This window comes from Thunnus maccoyii, chromosome 10 (assembly GCF_910596095.1).
Source record: "Thunnus maccoyii chromosome 10, fThuMac1.1, whole genome shotgun sequence".
In the NCBI taxonomy this organism is placed as follows: Eukaryota; Metazoa; Chordata; class Actinopteri; order Scombriformes; family Scombridae; genus Thunnus; species Thunnus maccoyii.
In genome coordinates this window covers 12,719,674-12,740,335 of record NC_056542.1, presented here as the reverse complement: position 1 = coordinate 12,740,335, position 20,662 = coordinate 12,719,674, and the positions used below count along the sequence as shown (strand labels likewise).

The 20,662-nt window shown below is 41.4% G+C and overlaps 1 protein-coding gene across 2 annotated transcripts in view; it reads left to right on the top strand.

Moving 5' to 3' along the window:
- Positions 1-20,662, top strand: part of lipeb (lipase, hormone-sensitive b) — a 29,364-nt gene that overhangs the window by 1,121 nt on the left and 7,581 nt on the right. The window contains exons 2-11 of one of the 2 annotated variants that reach the window (XM_042424345.1): positions 2,784-2,824; positions 6,930-7,171; positions 8,088-8,372; positions 9,341-9,431; positions 10,563-10,708; positions 11,107-11,292; positions 12,207-12,359; positions 15,290-15,434; positions 17,367-17,594; positions 19,815-20,000. In XM_042424345.1, the coding sequence (XP_042280279.1) occupies positions 6,932-7,171; positions 8,088-8,372; positions 9,341-9,431; positions 10,563-10,708; positions 11,107-11,292; positions 12,207-12,359; positions 15,290-15,434; positions 17,367-17,594; positions 19,815-20,000 (1,660 nt within the window). In that variant the 5' untranslated portion in view covers positions 2,784-2,824; positions 6,930-6,931. The remainder of the gene's footprint in view (positions 1-2,783; positions 2,825-6,929; positions 7,172-8,087; positions 8,373-9,340; positions 9,432-10,562; positions 10,709-11,106; positions 11,293-12,206; positions 12,360-15,289; positions 15,435-17,366; positions 17,595-19,814; positions 20,001-20,662) is intronic. The other variant, XM_042424343.1, reaches the window with a different exon arrangement.

Genomic DNA, 20,662 nt, shown 5'->3' with positions numbered 1-20,662 from the left:
GTTGTTCAGTTTGGCCTTGTGCGTGTGAAGGTGCTCTGTCTGTGGGAGAGGGGGGGTGGGGGGTCGCAGCTTTCTGCCCTAAACATGACACTACAGAGCCCCTGTGGTTAACTCTTCCTCTGGCCCATGCACTGCTCAAAGTTTGCTATTTTTAAAGCATGCTTCCTGTAGACATGGCATTTGTAGGGTATCAGATATCTGGCAAAGTTCAAAAACACTCAGCAGATACCATATCTGGAAGAAGAAGTGTTGAAAGGCCAAATGGAGGAATTTTTACGTTAAACACCGTCTGGTCACAACACATGACGAGTGTTGAGACTTTTCTACTCGCGTAGATAGATGAAGACACTGTGACGGTGAGTTCCACTTCAAGAAACAACCACTATATTTTCATATCCTTTGATTCACATCTGCTCAGGATGGGTCTGTTTAGGCCTGATAAAGAAAAACACAATCATCGGTTAGAAACGGCCCAGACAGGATCAGCACAGTTAATCATACTGACAGTAAGAGGTAACTCCAAGACCACAAGAGTAATTTCTTAACATTTTCTCAAATAGAATAGACATTTTCTGTCACATCACACCAGAAATGTAAATGAGCAGGTTTTTCCAGACAAAAGAACAACTGTTTGTTTGTGCTTCTTTGTACAGGATGTACACTTTTTTTTTTTTAGAGCAGGATTGAAAAAAATCCTGCTTGCATTTTGTATGTCTACTTCACTATACATTGGAAAATAATAGGAACCACAGAAAGATCAAATGGATGAAGTGCGTCTGTGTCAGATTAATTATTAGCTATGAACATACACCTCCAAATATGATCCAGAGCACCTGCTGCTTTTTTATTCACTAGAATGAGAAAGTGTGTCCAAACTTTTGAATATAAATATATCTAATCTAATTGGCTTCCTCCCACAACACAGCACCACCAACTATGTATATACCCTTCACACTTTAATTAACAAACATGCACACCAAAAAAAAGGGTAAAATATTCACTTGTTTTATTGATTTCAAGAAAGCTTTTGACTCTATTTGGCATGAAGGGCCCTATTACAGACTTCTACATTGTTGTACAGGGGGCAAAATGTATGATCTGGTTAAATCAATGTGTTTGGAAATTAGGTGTGCTGTTAAAATTGGAGACAAACAAAGTCCAACTTTATTTAATGTGTACATAAATGAACTTGCTGTTCAGCCGGATCAATGTGCTGTTCCTGGAAAACTAAAGTCACAATTTTTCAAAAGAAAGAGAGAGAGAGCTGTAATTCCTGTTTCCACATGTTGTTTTCCTAGTCAACAGTATTACAGTACAGTATAGTGTTACAACAATGCAGTATTATGAATTTGACAGTAATACTGTTTACACAACAGCCCGACTGTTCCTTTTACCGTCCCATCAAAACAGCTGATCAAACATTAAACTGATTCCAATAGAGGGGGTGTTGCAGTCTGGTTTTAAAAAAAAAAACAACTTTCACACAGGATACACCTGCAGTTCCTCACTCCTCGTGTCCTCTGAGACCTTCACCTGTGGTTTTCCTATTGTGACATGTTAAAGACAAACAAATAAAAGGAGCAGCAACTGAGACTGAAAACACAAGACTATTGACTGAGTTATCGAAAGCAACAATAAGGAAAACCACAAAAATTAAACGTTTTCATCAAAGTCCTCGTGCTGTCTGTGTCCTCATGTGTGTGGGTGTGAGAATATATTTGTTTGTCCCTGTATTTCTAGCAGTGGGTGAGGGGTTATGTCTCCCTTCCCCGAGCTATGGGACTGTCATGCGTGGTATCAGCCAAAAACTGAGGTCATTTTTTTTTTTTTTTTGCCAGGAATAGATTCACTGAATTACATTTCCACCCTTTGTTTTGGTTTTGCATGCAGTGTCCATGTTCTCCCTTCATGGACAAACATTGGTATTTCTCAAGAGTTGGCACACACATCACTTTCCTGCTGAGTAAACACTCAAATGCATGTTCAAAGGTGCTATATTCATACTTTTCAAGACTCAAAAGTCTAATCAGGTTTATTATTTATTTGATTAATGTAAATTTAGTGATTAGTGACTTTGAGTATATCCTTCCTTTTCCTTGTTTGTTCTTGTCATGTGTGTACCTTTGGGTTATTTGACAGTTGAAAAACAGGTTAAAAAAAAACACACTGCATTTATTATTTCAGTTTTTTTAAAGATTGAATGGCCATTTTACACTTAATGATATATTAATTGATAATTATTGATTTTACCACTCTTTGTTTACATTTGTGTTTAGACCGTGTTAAATGTGGAATGGAGACAGACGGAACATTTTTAAGAAAAACAGCTACGATCTTGGAATATTAAATCATCTCATGTTTGCAAGGTTGAATCTTGCAAATATCTGTTGTGATCTGCCAAATGGGTGGAAGGTCGCAGGGAGTTGCACGCTGAACAGCCAATGGCAAAATATCCCACTGTCACAGGGAGAAGGTTAACTGGGCCGGGTTTGTCTGTAGCTCCAGTACCCTTTTTAAAAGAAGCATAAGAGGGACGAGCAGAGAGGAAAGAAAAAGGACAACACATTACCTCCTGACAAGAATTGGTTATGACAGGCTGACATACAGACACTGACAGGGGAAGAGCCGTAGTATAAAAAAAAAAAAAGGAGCGACAGATAGTGAGAAGGAGAACAAAACCAATTGGGAAACCGTATCTCTTTGCTCTCTGCCACCCCTCCCTCCCCTCTCCATCTCTCATTCTGTCTTTCTTTCCCTCCATGCTCTCATTGCTTTTGTGGAAGAGAGGAGACAGACAAGGACAGAGCCTTGAACTCAGATGCTGGTAAACACTTTTACTTTGTTTTTCTCTTCCAGCTTTTCAATAGTTAGTCCATACAATACATTGTGTGCTTTGCCAGAAGCTGCCTGCAGGTAGTTTTTTTTTACAAACACTCAATTCACACTGTCTGTGGGCCCCACAGGAGTCATTATATGTCTGTAATGTCGCTGCTGTTGGTTGTTGTACATGACTTATTAATACCCGCTCTCATTTATCTTTAATGTGGAGAGACCAGGTGTTACATTTTAGTGGTTGCAGTTGGGTTTACAGTGACCACTTGTTTCACTTTCACAGGAAGGAATGATGCTGAAACATGCTGCTCTGTATTGACATACGTGGCCTTTCATAGACATGTAGAACATTTGCAGGCCGTTTTTTTTACATGTGTAGAACATTTGCATGCCTTTCATACATATGTAGAACATTTGTTTATCTTTCATAGATATGTAGACGGTTTGCTTGTCTTTCATAGATATGTACAACGTTTGCTGGTGTAGAAAAGGCAGAGGTGATAAGACGTGTAGGTGAGTCATGGTTTTCCTCCTAGTGACTCCCATTTATCGTCTATCGGCTGCTATCCTGACTTCACCGTAGTGGCAGTAAAATTGGTCGTCTGTTTGAGACATTATCTTTTGTCAAACAAAGGTGAAGTCTTCACCGGGCAATTGCAGGTTTGAACTCTGAGTGAGCTCTTGATAAGATGGTTCACCTAACTGTGCTCATTTGCATCGTTTATGATATGCTCCCTACAGTTTGTTAGGGGTGTAATGTGCGTCGGCTTCATTATCATTTAGCAAATTCTAGAGCAACTTATGCTGATCCAGGGGTTCATAAAGTTCATGCTCAGCTTACTCTGTCAACATAAGGCTTGTTGGCGTCCCCTGCTGAGAGAGTTGTACCCCTAGCTGTAATTAAGCAATGCAATTTTAATTTTGGCCTTGAGCCCAAACTGATATGACTGCTATATAATAGCCAGTCCTGCAACATGGCATTTCGGTGACTGCTCGACCAAAGCAGTCATTGTGTCCCCTTAGATCACACTGCTATAAATGTATTTGTGCAGACGGATGTATTTGTATTTACAGATATTCTAGTTCTTTTATGTTTGTGTCCCCTGATGTTTCCAGTTTTTGCTGATGTAATGAGTTGTTTCCTGTGTTGTCAGGTTTAGCACCTTCACAATCTCTTAGTCATCTGCTGGCTCTTGGCTAAATCATGAGATGGAGCAAGAATCAGATGGAGTAAGAAGTCTGTAATTTTATGTGTGTGTGTTTCTTGTTTGCTATCTCTCGTTTGACATGACAAATGCAAGTACTGAAGGCGTCCTTCATCGATATTTATGATAAATTTGTATGATTGTTCGCGTGAGTGGATGGAAAACTCAAATTTTCCTTCTGTTTTTCGCGCCCCCTGATCCCTCTCTCCTTCTACGCTCTTGTTTTCTTTGAGACTTAGCAAAGCTAACATCCACCCAAAAATATAATTCATGTTTTTCCATAATTGTATACGACTCGGTATTGATGGGAAGTCTCTCTAAGATGACAGCTGTAAAGTCTGAATTCTTGTTTAAGTAGTTTGGATAAGAATTCTGTGAGCCCACAATGTTAATTAATTGTTAACGTTAACGAATCAAACTCAAAAAGCGTCTGCAGAAATCACAAATTCAAGTCTGAGCGAGACAGTTGGCTATATTTGTAGATTATAACCTCACATAATTTGAATACACAATGTAAATTCTGTTTTAGTGTGGAGTTTTCTTTGAAGTCATGGGATGAATTTATGTCAGATAGAGTATTCCTTTCACATGGTTGAATCGATGTGAAATTAGGCCCCAAGCTGCTTCATTAAGCTTTGCAGGAATAGATAGAACTTGATATTGTAATGAAAAACCCATCCCTACTGCAGTGCTGCTCCGTGCTGTCCAGTCATTTGGCTCTGCAGATTTGTTTTGGTCTGTCCTTATATCCCAAGGCCAAGAATGCCTCTTAAATTCAACGGGACATTTACTATGGGCTCGGTGGCAACATCACACACGCATAAACACAGGGTTTCCTGTTGTTTGCAGATAATTAAAACAGTTCGGCTTGTGGCAGAAGCACACAGGGGTGACACGTGAATCAGCACATGTGTGACATAAAAAAAAAAACATATTTATGAGTGGCTCCTTGATTTCTGGTTTGTTTAAAAATGTCCAAATCTGTCTGTAACATTTGGGTGTGTTCAGATGAGACGATGTTTTTTGGTGCCAACTGGAAGGAACAGCTTGGCAGAATGGCTTAATGGAGCACGTCTGGATTGGGTTATGTGTCCTCATCTTTTTTTTTTTTTTTTTTTCCGCATAATTCAAGCCAGTAGCAAATTGCTCAATGCCATGGTGGACAGTATGCTGTTTTGCCAAGTCCAAAAACATTTTAGAGGAAATCTTTATGACATGATTTGAGTATTCCTTGCTAAGATTTTAATTGAGACAAATAAACATAGCTGCAACAAAAAAATGTGTCAGTCGAGGGGCATCTCGCCCTATAGGACATGTTATAAAAGCTCTCCCTGAAAGAAAAATGGTGTGAAAGGCAAAGACAAGACAAGGCAAGAAAATGAGAAGACGGGCAATAGCTGAAGAGATTTTTCATGCAATGTGTGTGCTTGAAGTCGCCTGGCTGATAAATGTCTCTTCCCAGATGTCAGGGGGTTGTGATTCCTCCCAGCAAACTGAAATTGCCTCTCCCATTACTCTTACTGAATAGCAGGGAATAGCAGAATAATTGTGCGATTAGGGCTCCATTATTTCTTTGACCCTCTAAACAATATTTCACTGGTAGAATCTGTTCACTTTTTAGCATGCACAGGCAACCTCTGCTCTACATCCCAAGATGTCGCTTTGGGGATGTGCATAGAAAACTCTGTGCTCTTTCTACTTTTATTATTTTATTTTTCTGTATATGCTTTGTTGCAGTAGCCTTAGGAAAAAAAAAAATTGATAGCAAAAGTTTGGGTAGGGTGGTTATGTCCAAGGGTAGCTGATATCATTGGGCTGTTCATTATGTATGCATGGTTTAACTACAGTTGATTCAACTCAGCAGAGTCTTTCTTTAAGAGTAATTTTAAACTGATCATTATCTATTATCTCTCCATACTGGCCAAATGTGTTCAGGTCCTGCACAGTAATTGGTTAAAACTCATCCATAACAAAGAAATTATTTACCTTCCCTCTGTCTGCTTCTCCCCCTAAATTCTCACTTTCTCGTCTGTCACTTCTGTCTTCGTTCCTGTTACTTTGTCCACCGTACCTTCTCCTCTGTCCTCTGTCTCTCAGCATGCCAGTAACTCTATACAGTAAGTACCAGCTAGTCCCCAGAGTTCAGTGTTGTGGAAACAGAGGTCTCAGATAACGCGGCAGAGGAACAGTAGGAATCCAGGGGGGGGGGGGGACATTGCATTGGATCTTTGTTATGCTGCATTAGGGCGCAGATATGAGAACACTTGATAAACACGTTCCGCTGTGTGTGTTGTCAGCTTTATACCTCCCTTTGGGACTCTTACGTGAGTCTTATGTGTTTTTATCAGTGTATGACTAATTTGTGTTTGTTCCCAGCAGCATGACGTTAGCAAACGGCCTCTGCCTTCTCCTCCTGTTCCATGCATATCTGCCTAGATCTTGGTGGATTTTGGATGCTTAGCCCGGATTTAGATCATTTAATTTCAAGGCTTGCTTAACACGTTTCAATCAATGAGCTTCCATGCACTGGGCTATGGGGGATTAGTTAATAGGAGTAAGAGAACATTATGTAGGATATATCCAATGATAGATTTGGTACAGTGTTTACATGCTAATTACAGAGATGGGAGTGGCGCTGAATAGGGAAAAGAGTGCTCTTTTTACAGTCAAGTTTTTACAGCTACTGAAAATAACTATACCTTTTTTGATTTTAAAATAAAGGCATAATTAGTGAGATCACTAATAATCTGCCCTGGTGAAAAGAGAATTTCCCTCCTGGATACATAAAGAATAACATTAATAATATATAATTAAAATGAGTATCTACCCTCACCACAGAAAATTCATTTTCATTCCAACCTTTGCCTCGCTTCTTTGTCCCAATTCTCCTAGTGATGGACACCAAGGCTGTGTTTGCGGCCCTTTACAGTGTGTGCGAAGAGAATGCCACATTCTTCTCAGGAGGGGCCAAGGGATCGCAAGGTGATGCGGCGAAGCGGCTGGTGGACACCATGAATCTCATCCAGGAGCACGCTCGCAGTCTGGAGCCTGTTATCTCCGGATTTGCTGCGGTCTACCATCATTTTGACTTTGATCCGCACATACCTGCTAATGGTTATCGCTCATTGGTCAAGGTAAGCTGTGGGATGTTGTGAGGTCTGTTTGTGTCTGTTTGAGTAAAGTCTTAAATCTGTCTGTGTTCTCATTTCAACCCAGCGCAGCTTTGAGAATAATAATCTCACATACCGCACTACATTCTTATCAATATTCTCTACACTGTGAGAAACCGCTCACCAGCCCCTCTTTGCCTTCATATCGCTTTGTTTCAAGGTCAGTCCATTTGTTTTACAGATTGATTTTATGTTGCAAATCAGGTTAGATAAATTCCTCCAGCTGCAGAATATCTACCCGTACTGTACCCACTGTACTTTATCTTCTACAGGTATTGATGAAACATCATGACCTCAGTGGCTGCAGCCCACCACAACCGAATGAATCTAGCAGAGCAGCAAATGAATGCTGCTCTGTTTTCTAGCCTCTCGATTTCCACATGTTTAATCCTTCTCATCCCCACAGTGGTACTCTGACTAATCTGTAACACCCTGGTGAAGCAGCAAGCTTTTCACATGCTCCACATGCCCGCATTCAGGCATGCTATCACACATCGTTTTTTTTTTTCCTTCAAGCTTACCACACTAATCTCAATTACAACTTAAGCAGGCCCAGAAGACCTGCCCCTTTAATGATTATACAATTAAAGAACTGTGGTTTGCTTTGTTACAATGCAAAATGTTGTGTATTTATAGAAAAGGAAAAAATGACCTAAAGTTTCTCTTTTATCTCAAGAATACATATCATTACATATAGTATCATTCTGAAAATCATTTTGTTAACTAAGGACTTAATTTATCTAATTTATATTAGTTAAGTTAAAGATTTAAGTTAAAAACCAGAGCTGATTTAAAATTGTTGTATGAAGAACGTTTAATGGTTGGTTGACTGATCACATTTTGAAAAATTGGATAAAAAACCTTCTTTGTACTTTTCCAGGTGGTGCGTTGCTGCCTTCTCCACATCATCCACAAAGGGCGCTACATCACTGCCAACCGACGCAGCATCTTCTTCCGAGTAGCTCACAACGCGGGAGAGATGGAGGCCTACTGCAACGCCCTGTGCCAGCTGCGTGCCCTGCTCTACCTGGCCCAGCGCATGCTACATGACAACAGCCATGGCAACCTCTTCTTCCAGGATGAAAGTGGCCTCAGCGAGAGCTTCGTCCGCGAGTACTCATCCATGCACAAGGGGTGCTTCTATGGCCGTTGCCTCGGATTTCAGGTAGGGGGAAAGATGAGAAATAGGAAGAGTAAGGAATGGGGAGGGATAGAGGTAGTACTCAATGTACCATCTCACGCTAGATAGTTCAAACGTGAGGTTTTTGTGTGATGCAAAAGTGGAGACACTAGGGAGAAAGACAGATGGGAAATAACTTGATTGTGCACATATTTAGCTGCTGTAGGTAATAGGGGATTAGAGGGGTATTCATTTCCTACAATAACACATCTCTCAACAATACAGAGGAAAGAGGAAAAGCAACCTCAAAGTCAGTTGACACATACAGACAAGCAACTGAATGTAACCATACTTACAGTTCTGGGTTACATGTTACTTTAACTGTTATATTAGTTTGTCATTATACTATTTTTTTTTTGTTCAGAACAGTGTTCCCCACACAAGTTTCCCATAGCCCATCAATCAAAAAGGATTAATCAGTTTTAAAAAGCAATGTGTGACCTGTTGTTATCAGAAAAACCTAAAAATAAAACACCTGTGCCAGGAAGTTTGTTACCAGGTCATCATACACTTACCCTGAAGAGGAACGAAAAAGTGTTCATAAATGTGGCACGTAAAAGCCAGGAATACAAACCTACAAACTACTTCTGCTGTCTAAACTTGGAAGTAAAATGAAATGATGAAAGGCAGTAGATGGGCGGAAGGAATGCTCTTCTTCACAGCCATGGCATCTGTTCTTAGTTGAGCTTAACGAGAAAGGTTGAACTGTCAGCGAACAGAGGTCAATATCAAACTGAAGGGGAAAAAATGATGAAACCTCCCTAGTACTGCCCGTATAAATTTATAATGTCTTAGACTCATCTGATATTCTTATATCTCATCATCTATGTTTCACTGCCTCTGTTTTGAATTATTCTAGTTTTAATTGTGGTCTATTTATCGTTTTTAAATGCAACAGGAAAATGTAAAGTCTGTCTCTGTTTTTTTTTGCCCACCCCTCCATCCTTCTCCAGTTCACTCCAGCCATCCGACCCTGTCTCCAGACCATTGCTATCGGCCTTGTGGCCTTTGGAGAAAACTACAGACGCCATCAGTCAGGAATAGGTCAGCATCATCTCTTCTACCTCTCATCATCGAGCCACTTCGTTGTCATTCATAGATCGTACTCATGCCCACATCTCCTCTACGTTGCTCCTTGGCCCCTGACGATGTACCCTTTTGATGTTGTGTGTTGATGCTCTTTCATCCTTTGGAATTTAGAGGGCTAGCTGGTGTGCTTCTTCTATATTTCAGAATGTTTTGAGTATGTACACAGTTATGTGCAGCGGCAGAGATAGAAGAACATGCACCATCATATACACATTTGCACCATGCACGCACACAAACACACACATAATTATTTAACATTTGAAAAGGGATTATTGGACTCTTATGGTTTCTTGTGCTCTCTGCCACACCACAGTGGAGGCAGCAGGTATTGCACCATACGGTGAGTGTACTGAAACCCCCACCCCTTCCTCATAGTCCTCTGTAGTAAACTGAGAGGTTATATGAAGAAGTTGCTTCTTTTGCACAGCTCCTTTCTTCCTAAATGGTTCTGCACACAGCGCTGTAAGCTGCATTAGCTGTCCTGTGTCTGTATTTCAGTGTACAGATCGTAGTCTTAGGTGCAGTCAAATTGCAAACCCAAATCCATCTGTGACATCTTGCAGAGCATTGAAAACAGGGTAGAATCTAAATTGTAATCAAATTGAAATGCTTGTATTTCAACATGTCACAAGCGAAATAAACTTGAATAATTTATGCGGCAATAAGATTATAGTGCTGTGAGTAAGTAAAAGCCAATTCAGCCTGAAGTTTTACCCATGTTATGGAAACTTCTGAGGTTTGCTGTGTTTTAGCTTTTTTTTTTTTTCCATCATCCTTTCACCTTCCTCTTGCTGTCTCAATAAGTTTATAATTTCTAACGTTTTTTTATGTGCTTGTGTCTAGTGACTTATTGCAGCATTAATGTGCCCTTATTCCTGCCCTCCTTCCTACTATTTGTCTTTGTGAAACCATTGTTTTCATTTCTATTGCCGTGATTACTTTTCATTCTCATTTTCACCACCTCCTAACCATACATTCGTCTTTTCCTGTCCCTTTCCTTTTTAATTCTACTACCACTGCTTTTCTTGCGTTACCCTTGTCTCTGGCGTCTCCTGTCCATTGACATACCCTCCCTCCCTTCCCCAGGTGTAGCAGCCAGCTCTTTCTTTACCTCAGGAAAGTACGCCATTGACCCAGAGTTGAGAGGGGCAGAATTTGAACGCATCACTCAGAACCTGGACGTCCATTTCTGGAAGACCTTCTGGAACATAACTGAGACTGAGGTGCTGTCGGTGAGTAGCCTGCCGATGCTTCTTTTCACACACTCAGACAAACACACTCTTAGACATCTGTAATCTAGCCATGTTGCCATCACTAACCCATGCACGCAGATAAGCACACTGCCCGGATTTTAATATTAAAACTGTATCAGGGATATTTTACTTTCCTCTGGTAAAAGTACCTTTCTATCATTATGCATTTTGGCCTACAGGCCGTTAGTAATAATAGAGTGGAGTTCAATTTATTCAATGGGGTTCATGGTTTATTCATCTGGTTTCTCTTTCTCTCCAGTGACCTGACTCGCCATATAACTTGCACTCTTTCTCTTTCTGTCTCTCCTTCTCAATTTTTTTTTCTCTCATTTTCTCTCTATGTGTGCATCTCTCTACTATCATCTCTCTTTCTCCAGAGTCTCGCCAGTATGACATCCACTCAAGTGAAGGTGAACCGTGCTCTTTCTGTGCCTCCCGTGCCCTTTGACCTTCCCCTGGCGGCCAACCACAGAGCGTCTGTAACTGTAGCTCCACCGTCAGCGCACATCGGCACTGCTCCTGTTCAGATGAGGCTCATCTCTTATGACTTACGTGAAGGACAGGTACTTAAATCATCATTCAGTTCACACTATAGTGGCACAGTGGAAAATGCAATACGAAACGCTTCATTATCTCAATTTTCATACCAACGAAACTTGCTCTTGTCTTGCACTAGTTACAAGGAAGCCTGTCTAAAGATTAAGTATTTGTTGTATGACCTGGTTTATCATAGTTTTCCTCCACTGGGTCTTTTTGAACCAACTTGCATATACCTGTTATACAAATTCTTAAAACATTCCAACAGTATTAAACAGCATATCACTGGTATTTTTCCTTGCTGCTAAAGTAAACTACAACTTCTCCTCATCCTCATGGACTTAATCCCCTTCATTACCTCTCTCTCTATTTCTCTCACTTTTCTTCACTGCCTCCCTCCCTAATTCTCTCGGGAGACTCCCTCTCCCCATCTGAGCTTGTTCTCCTCCTTTCTTTGTAGCCTGGCACTTAACCAGACATGCTATCAGCAAACACTCTTAGCCATTGATCACGCTCCAACAAAACAACAGCGTCCTTTATAATGTCGCAAAATACAAGCCTGCATCAGCGGAAACCCTCCCTCTCAGCCACAGCTCCCCTCCCTCCTTGTTTCTGTTAATGAATGGGAATTAGTGTGCGTCCATGCAGGCGCAGGAAGGGCTGGCAGCAAGCTGCTGCAGAACAGCTAGTTAATCCTTCTCTCAAAGGAGCCCTGTTGCTAACACTAGCAATAAAATAGATTAACAATGAAAACAAGGCTTTGTTTGCAATGTACACAGTCATCAGAGTGATGCTTCACAATCTGTCATCATGTTTAGTTTTTAAACTTTAAGGTTTAAAAAGTTGATGTCTTTTATTCATCGGTCAGGTTATCCTCTTTCTGTTGGTGCATTGATTCATTCCTCTCTCTCCTTATCTGTCCCTGTCTCTTTCTCTCCAGGACAGTGAGACTCTGCTATCTCTCTCCCGATCTGAGGGGGGCGCCATCTCTCTGTCACTTGGGCTGAAGACCAAGCGCCTACCTTCATCTCCCTGCCTCCTGATCCACTTCCACGGGGGAGGCTTTGTGGCCCAGACCTCCAAATCCCATGAGGTGAGACGGTACTCCTCAACATATCTGACTCAGTTTTGCTAACTGAGAGGGGATTTCCATATTTTTTGCTTGACAAACTGATTCCAAAAAAGTTTATCACATAGTATTTTGACTCATCTCTGTATGCAACAGTATCTGATCTATTTGGGATATTTATAATGGAACATTTGATCTGAATGCAAGTGGTATAACATGTAATTGAGCACCTACAGTACATATCCAAATACTGAGAACATTACACCACACTTTCACAATCAGACACCTGGCTCAGGTCTTGTTTTTCCATGATTTGAGCTGGTATCATCATAGCAGTCATCCAGCTCGGTTCACCCTCTCATCCCTTACTTCTCTTACCTCTCATCCAATATTTCAACTTCTGGCTGTGTTTTTTCAAACTAATTGCAATTGAACCCCAACTAATTAAAGTGTTGAGGAAACAGAAACTAGTTGACAGCGGAGGAGCAGAGGGGTTACCAGTCTGAGTCCCCCTCGGTCAATAGTGTGGCACGTAATGAGCCGTTAAGCTAATTATTTTGTAATTAATCCCTGAAAACTTTGAGACACTTTGCCCTCCCTCCACACCTTCTTTACCAGAGAGGTGCACACGCAGCTGGCTCTTCTCTTACATGTAAATTATTGCTTCCTGTCCTTCAGTCCTCCTCAGCACTTATTTTCTCATTGAGGAGGAGCCCATTTCCCAGATTTAATTTCTAGATCACTGATAGAGAAAGAGACACTCAAAACACACACAAGCGCATGTCTTAAAAATTGTGTTTGATCTCTTCTGTCATTGCTCTGTGAAGCGCTTAGAGAAAATCTTGTTTTGTCAAAAAGTGACAATGCAGAAAATAGTAGCAGGAGGACTCATTTAACCAGCTTAGTACATCCTAATCGGAAAGATTGTTTCAATGTGGTTTGCGCCGTAGCTTCTCCCTGTTCATCCTGCACAGATGTGGTCATCTGTAGCTGTGTGTGGTCTTTATGTGGCATCAGGCTTCTTATAGCTACTGCAAGACAACGCTCTGTGAAATTGCAGATGCGTAGCAGCTGCGTAGCAACCAGAGGATGAGAGGGAGCAATCAGAGAAGGGGGTGAGCAGGGCTGTCATGTTGAATTAACGGAGAACTGTACAACCCCGCAGAGAAGGATTACCCTGGGCACTAATGGAAGACTTGTCAGACTATCCTGCTCTCTTCTTCTTTTGGGCTCTCCTTTTTTTATTACATCATCCCTCTCAATCTTTCTACTATCTCACAAATTCCTTTTTGTTCACTTAATGTCCTTTTTATACTCTTCTCTGTCTTATTTGCGCACTACGTACTCGTCTTCTTCCTAATTTTACCAGGTGCCTTCTGTTCTCTTAATTCCTGAGGCAAGGCAGAGTGAATAGATGGAAAATTTCTCCGAGGGTGGAGGGTCATGCTGTCCCCTGTACTCCTCAGTACAAAGTGATGATGCTGAGATCACAGGAATGTTTGTACTGGCATCTGTGCATTTAGCAACTTGGGTGGGCCACATGTACATACACACACACACACACACACACACACACACACACACACACTGTGTTTGGGCAGAAGAGGTATAAGCTTGCAGATTAACTGCTTTGCCTGTCTGAGAATGAGTGGGACTGCAGCTCCCATTAATTCCTGCTTAGAGAACAGATCTAGGACCCTGTGTGTGTGTGTGTGTGTGTGTGTGTGTGTGTGTGTGTGTGTGTGTGTGTGTGTGTTTCCTTAATAGGATGTGTATGTAGTAGGAGAGTTTCCTGAGTCATGTAAAATTAACCAGCCTTGGGCTCAGCCCCAAAAGAACACACAAACAGGTACCTCATCTTTGCCCGGTGGGACATTTGTTGTGAGTCCTTAGTTCCTTTCATGCAGGCAGATGATGAACTGTCTGACTGGCAGACCTGACCATGGACTCTGGCACATGTTGACACTCATTGTAGACTGGCAACAATGGTTGTTGTTCACACACAGCTGCACACGCACACACTCCTTAGAAGTACCTTTGCTGATTCCTACAAACCCACTCTGCCTGACCTGAGCAGTGGTTGAACTGCACACACTCACTTGTCAGCAGTCTAACTCTAAGATTTATTGTGACAGGGCTTTAAGACAGCACAGCTGACTGCTGGAGCTGCTACTTTGTTTTTTTTCATTCTGAATCACTGGTCGGTGAGGCGACATACTACCATACACACACATAGCTTTTCCTGTCATTGTGAATGGAGAGCTGTCGCTTTCACTACCAGCCCTGTCATAGCTAGTCAAAAAGGTGTTGGGAGAGGATAAAGACAGAGGAGGAAAGGAGGAATGCTTTGTAGGAGGAATATTTTGTCATGACAAGTTTTGATGCCATTCTCACATTTCAAGGTCACTGCATTTCAGTTGAGAAGAAAGGACTTTCCTTAGGTTGGGAGAAGAATAGTAAATACTTAACTTGACAGTGGCAACAACACAAGGGGGAAAAACTCAGTATTCTGACAGTGAGTTTGTTTTTGTGGACTATCCCTGTAAATCCACACCATCCTCCTGTCTTTGTGTTCTCCCCATATACACAGCAAAGTAGGACATGTGTTCACCTTTGTTATTAACGTATGAGAAGAAAGAAAATGGAGGTGACTGTGAGGGTACCGCTCATTCTCCTTTTGTCTAGACAGTAAGCCAAAAAGCAGACAGATGACATCAGAGGGACACATAATTTTAATAACTTTTTATCCTTGCTTCTTAATGTTCACCCCCACGCATCTCTCTCTCTCTCTGACCACATTTCTTCCTCTCTCCATCTCTCTGCCTCAGTGTTTTATTGTGGCGGCTTTTGTTTCTCATAAATTTAACAACATATAACATATTCACTGTGAAACTGAATGTTTCTCCATTCATAAATTCTCTCCCCTCCATACCCTTACCTTCTGTCTTATGCAGCCCTATCTGAAGAGTTGGTCCCAGGACCTCGGTGTCCCCATCCTGTCAGTGGATTACTCTCTGGCCCCTGAGGCCCCCTTTCCCAGGGCTCTGGAGGAGTGTTTCTATGCCTACTGCTGGGCTCTGAGGAACCACCACCTACTAGGTACGCACACATTTCACAGCGTTGTTTATACCCAAGTGCCTCTGTTAATGTTTCTGTAAATCATCATCTGTTATCCCTGACACCTTTGAGATGGGTCCTGTCTCAGTAGAAAAAGTAATTAAAGTGCAATCCTCACTATGTACAAACAAAGCAACTGGCCTGGATCTTATTCCAGACATATTCTTGACGATAGCGCCAGTGTCGCATGTAGAGTCATTGCTCATATTCTGAATCTGTCGTTAAAGCAGGGAAAAGTTCCAAGTCAGATGAAAATGGCCAGAGTCCTCCCCTTGTTTAAGAAGAACAGCAGGTCAGATGTAGGAAACTATAGGCCAGTGTCAATCCTACCAACTATATCTAAGTTATTGGAGAGGGTTGTATTTGATCAAGTTGAAGAATATCTGACCCAACACAGCCTTCTATATGAGCTTCAGTCTGGCTTTGAGCAGCCTACTCAACCAATACCTGCCTCACTCACTTTTGTGATTACATCAGACAAGAGAGTGAAAATGGTAATTACACTGGCATGGTCTTGCTGGACTTACAGAAAATGTTGACACAGTAGATCGCTCCATACTTTTGTCCAAACTGCAGTGTATGGGACTAGGGTATACTGCTATAAATTGGTTCAAGTCATACCTCACAGGGAGAACCCAGGTCTGCAATGTTGAAGGGACCCTGTCCGAACCGAGGGATATAACATGTGGTGTGCTGCAAGGCTCAATGTTGGGGCCTCTTTTATTCCTCATTTATGTAAATGACATGCCGGCTGCAGTAAAATGCAAGCTTTTATTGTATGTTGATGACTCTTCTAGTATCTGGGAAATATATCCACCATATTGAATTCACTCTTAGCAGAGAGTTAGAAAATGTAAGGAAGTGCCTCATAGACAACAAAGTGTCACTGCACCGGGGCAAAACTGAGTCAATTCTGTTTGGCATTAAGCGTAGGCTGCAGAAGGCAAAATACTATACAAAAGTGGCTGTAAACTCAAGTTCTCTATCGCAGAACAAGGCAGTTTGACATTACAATTTAAAAAAAACTCCTTGTAACAACACTGATACGGTGCCATTTTGATTATGCCTGTTCTGCATCGTACAGTGGTTTGACAGTGAAACTAAGGAACAAGAAGCAGCTTATGTAAAATAACACCATTCGTTACTTATTAAATGTACCTCCTAGAACTCATGTTCTCTACTCATGCTTTTAGGACATATTTATTGTGACTAAAAGGGAAGATACTAGGACAGGGATTGAAGTTTCATGTCTGTTGTTTTTATATTAAGATTGTCTTTGGATTTTTGTTGCTTATTGTTTTAGAGGATTCTATGGATGTTATGTCTGTCCTGTTTTTTCTGACATCAGAGACCATGTTGGAAACAAGTGTTCTCACTTTTACATGTTATCCCTTGGGTTCATTGTCTTCTATATCCACGAATAAAATCAATCAATCAGTTTACCGACTCCCTGTACTCTTCGAAAGGATTCATTCATCACCTTGAAAGAAATCATTGCTGCTGCATGATGTCTTGCACTGTACCCGATGTTGTGCAATATCACACAAATTGAGATGTTTAATATTCAGGCAGAAAACAAAAGACATCTGGTTGATTTGGGGTACATCCGGCCACTGAAGCACGCTGTGTCAAATTAACAGTGATTGCAGTGCAGTATGTTAATGATGTAGTACAAGAAGACAATATCACGGCCATGAGGCAGACAGTGAGACAACAACCCGTCACAGCAGCTACATATTCAGCTGTTACGGAGGAGAAAAGAGATACTATTACTTGATGCGTGTCACACTGCTTATTTGCGCCTCAGTGAATTTCATGATGCTGCATAAAAGGACTTTCTCTCCTCTTGTTACTTTTTAATTCTTCCCCTTGTTTCTCACCTCTGTCCTCGCCAACCCATTTTTATCTCTCCAGGCTGGACGGGAGAGAAAGTTTGTCTGGCTGGTGACAGCGCGGGAGGCAACTTGTGTGTGACAACGTCGATGCGTGCTGCAGCCTTCGGTGTGCGAATGCCAGATGGCATCGTGGCAGCCTACCCGGCTACCCTGCTGACTGCCTACGCTTCACCCTCCCGTCTGCTAACACTTATGGATCCCCTGCTGCCGCTCAGTGTGCTCTCCAGGTGTCTCAGCGCCTACGCAGGTAGGAGTTTGTGTGTGTGTGTGTGCTTTTAAAGTGAGGCTAGGATTCTTTTTTTATCCAGAGAAATTAAAATCTACTTTCCCCCTTTTCTTCCTCTCAAGCACTTCTGCATGCCTCTAGACATGAGGTATTGTAATTGTAGATTTGATAATAATCATGACGGTAACGGCTTCCTGTTTGGCAAGCTAAGATGTGTTTTATTTTTACTTTCCAGGCTGCAACAATGGTTTTTAAATAACCTATTCATTGTTTCCAGTCCAATATTCCTTTGATTGATTAATATAACCATTTTTCTATTAAAATAGCCCTACGTGATGTCTTGAAATTACTTACATAGTCTGACCAACAGCTAAAACACAAAAAACCTGTATACAATTTACAATTATATGAAACTGGAAAAACAAGCTTTTTGTTTTGGTTCATGTATGCATGTGCATATGCAAGTGCAATGTGAAAAAGGGCTGGGTGAAGGTGAATATAGATCAGCAGGTGTGGCAATTATTAAATACTCTCTCAGCTAGTCACATCACTGGTGTCATAGCTCTGAAACCATTGAACATTGTAAGGACAGTTCAACAAACGGAAAGTTTTTATTCAGGAGACATCAACACACATCACCACAAATCTGCACCCAAAGACAGATGATCATCAGTTACTAAAACAATGATAGAAATAAAAAATAAAGAAATTAATTTGGTAAAGCCGTTTGTATGATTATATTGGACCGACGCTATTTCAGCAATAATGCTAATGTATCTCAACTCGTACATGGTCACATAGTTTAGTAATTAATGTTACACAACAGCGTTTGCACTGTAATTTGTTTCAAGGGTAAAGCACGAGACGCTACTTTTGTTAAAAAGAAAGTTGGAAAAGAGGCTGATCAGCCAGTCTGATGGGTGTTGAAGTGTGTGTGGTTATACTGTAGCAGCCTGGTGTCGTTTTCAAGCGATTTAATGAAGGTAAACACAGTGAACGGCCGTGCGTAACGGCACTGCGCTCTGGCACAGCCTTCAGATGCTGCAGGAATTTAATGAACTCAAGGAGAAGCTTTCATACAATATAAAACAGCTGTGGACAGCAGATACTTTAAAAATCACCCACATTCATTTATAGATCAATGCAGACTGATTTACTGACTTTCCTGCTTTAACCACATTAAACATTATTTTCTGTGCCGGTTTTGGTTGGAGAGTGTTTAATTGAAATATTTATATTTTAAGCATGAATCCGTTTTTGCAGCACCTGCGCAGCAAGTATTAATTTTCATCTTGTTCGTAAAACCACCAAAGCAGCGGTGGGTTGACATTGCGCCACATATAGACATGATTCTGAGATGTCTGTTTTCAGGGCAATGTCTAGGAACATATTTTAACCAAAATACGACTGTTTCAACAACTGCTGCTTCATTTGGATGAACCTCCCACCTGTCTGCACCTCTCCTCCCACCTGTGCACTGTGCACTCTGCGCTGGTCACCAAAATAACACACAGACGCGCAAAGCAGGTTTCAAGGTCAGGAAAATGCCAAACAGTCAGAGCGCTGCGTGAGCTAGTCGTTGCGCCTCCATGAAAATACGGCCCTTTATGTGTATAATATATATAAAAAAATTTAAATTATAATATATGACCAAAAAAAGCCTTCAGTACTATGTCCTGCACTGTAAGAGTGAAAGATACTTTCTGAAAGTGATCATTTTCTAAAATATTTTCTCCTATGTAAACTATAGCCATAACCTTCTCTAATAGCAACTCAACTTACTAGCATATAGATTATTTTCAATATGTTGCCATCAATGAGTTAGGGTTAGGGTAAAAAAAAAAAAGCAGGTGTAGTATTTGTCTGACAAGAGGAGGAGAAGTGTGGAGGACCATGATAATTGGCCAACAATTCGTAATTCTGACAAAGAGATATTGTCTGTCCTTTGTTTACTTTCAATAACTGAAATCAAACACTAATGGTTTTCAATTCACTCCTATTGTCATCACTATGTATCATTGTCTGTACTACTAAATTGCCTTTTGGCAGTATTGAACCTTGTCCGTGGTTTTCTTTACTATTATACATTACCTATTATTGCTTTCCCATCTTCTGTTGTTACTTATTCATGCATGCTCAAGAATAACAAAAACACCTCACTTTGTCATCTCCCTTCCCCTCCCGTCTCTGTTGTACATCTGTCTTTCTCTCCTAACCCTTCCTTTATGTCTCCTTCTCCAGGCAATGAGCCGCAGGCAGAGAAGCAGGTAGAGAAAGTGAGCACACTGAGCTTGGTGAGGAGAGACACAGCTCTGCTGCTCCGAGATTTCCGACAGGGAGCGACCAACTGGATCCACTCTCTGCTGGATCCCAACAGAGCCTCAGCCTCCCCCAGCACAGATGCAGAGGCGGCACCAGGAGCCACTGGTATACCACCCGTCTGTAATTGCTTGTAGGGGTGTGTTTTGTGTGTGCATGTGCAGTCAGGTGGGAGAGGTGTGGGTAGCATAAATGTGTTTTCTATAGGTGCAATCTTCTTGTGTCTTTGATCATGTCTATCTGCTAGATCTCAATGTTAGGGTGTGTGAGTTTGAAACACCCACAATTTCAGTGTGTTCATCAGGCTAATTTATTTAAGTGTTATGAGTGCAACAACATCAACCGCCCCAAAGTTCATTCACCCTCCCCCCCCATATGGAGTAGATCATCGACATGGATACCCTTTATTCAGCATTTAACCAACCAATTATCGCTGTATCCCACCCTGTTGCATAACACTCATGTAGTCCAATTCATATCAATTCACCTCTTTGGAACAGCAGGGCTTTGACAGTAATTGTTAATTGTAGCCACTGTAAATCTGGTGGCGAATCGTAATTTCCCTGGTGTCCCCTTAGCTAGGTGACACCCCCACAGCTGCAATCCCAATCTAATGAGAATGTCATTGGTAGGTGTACATTATTAAAAGGCCATCATGGTGCTGAGATGGTTTATTATTAAAGAGAGGGGAGATTGGTACCGCTTTGTGAGGAGGCCAGCCATGACGACTCTTACAGCTGTGTTTTGACGGCTGGGGGCGGGCGAATGAT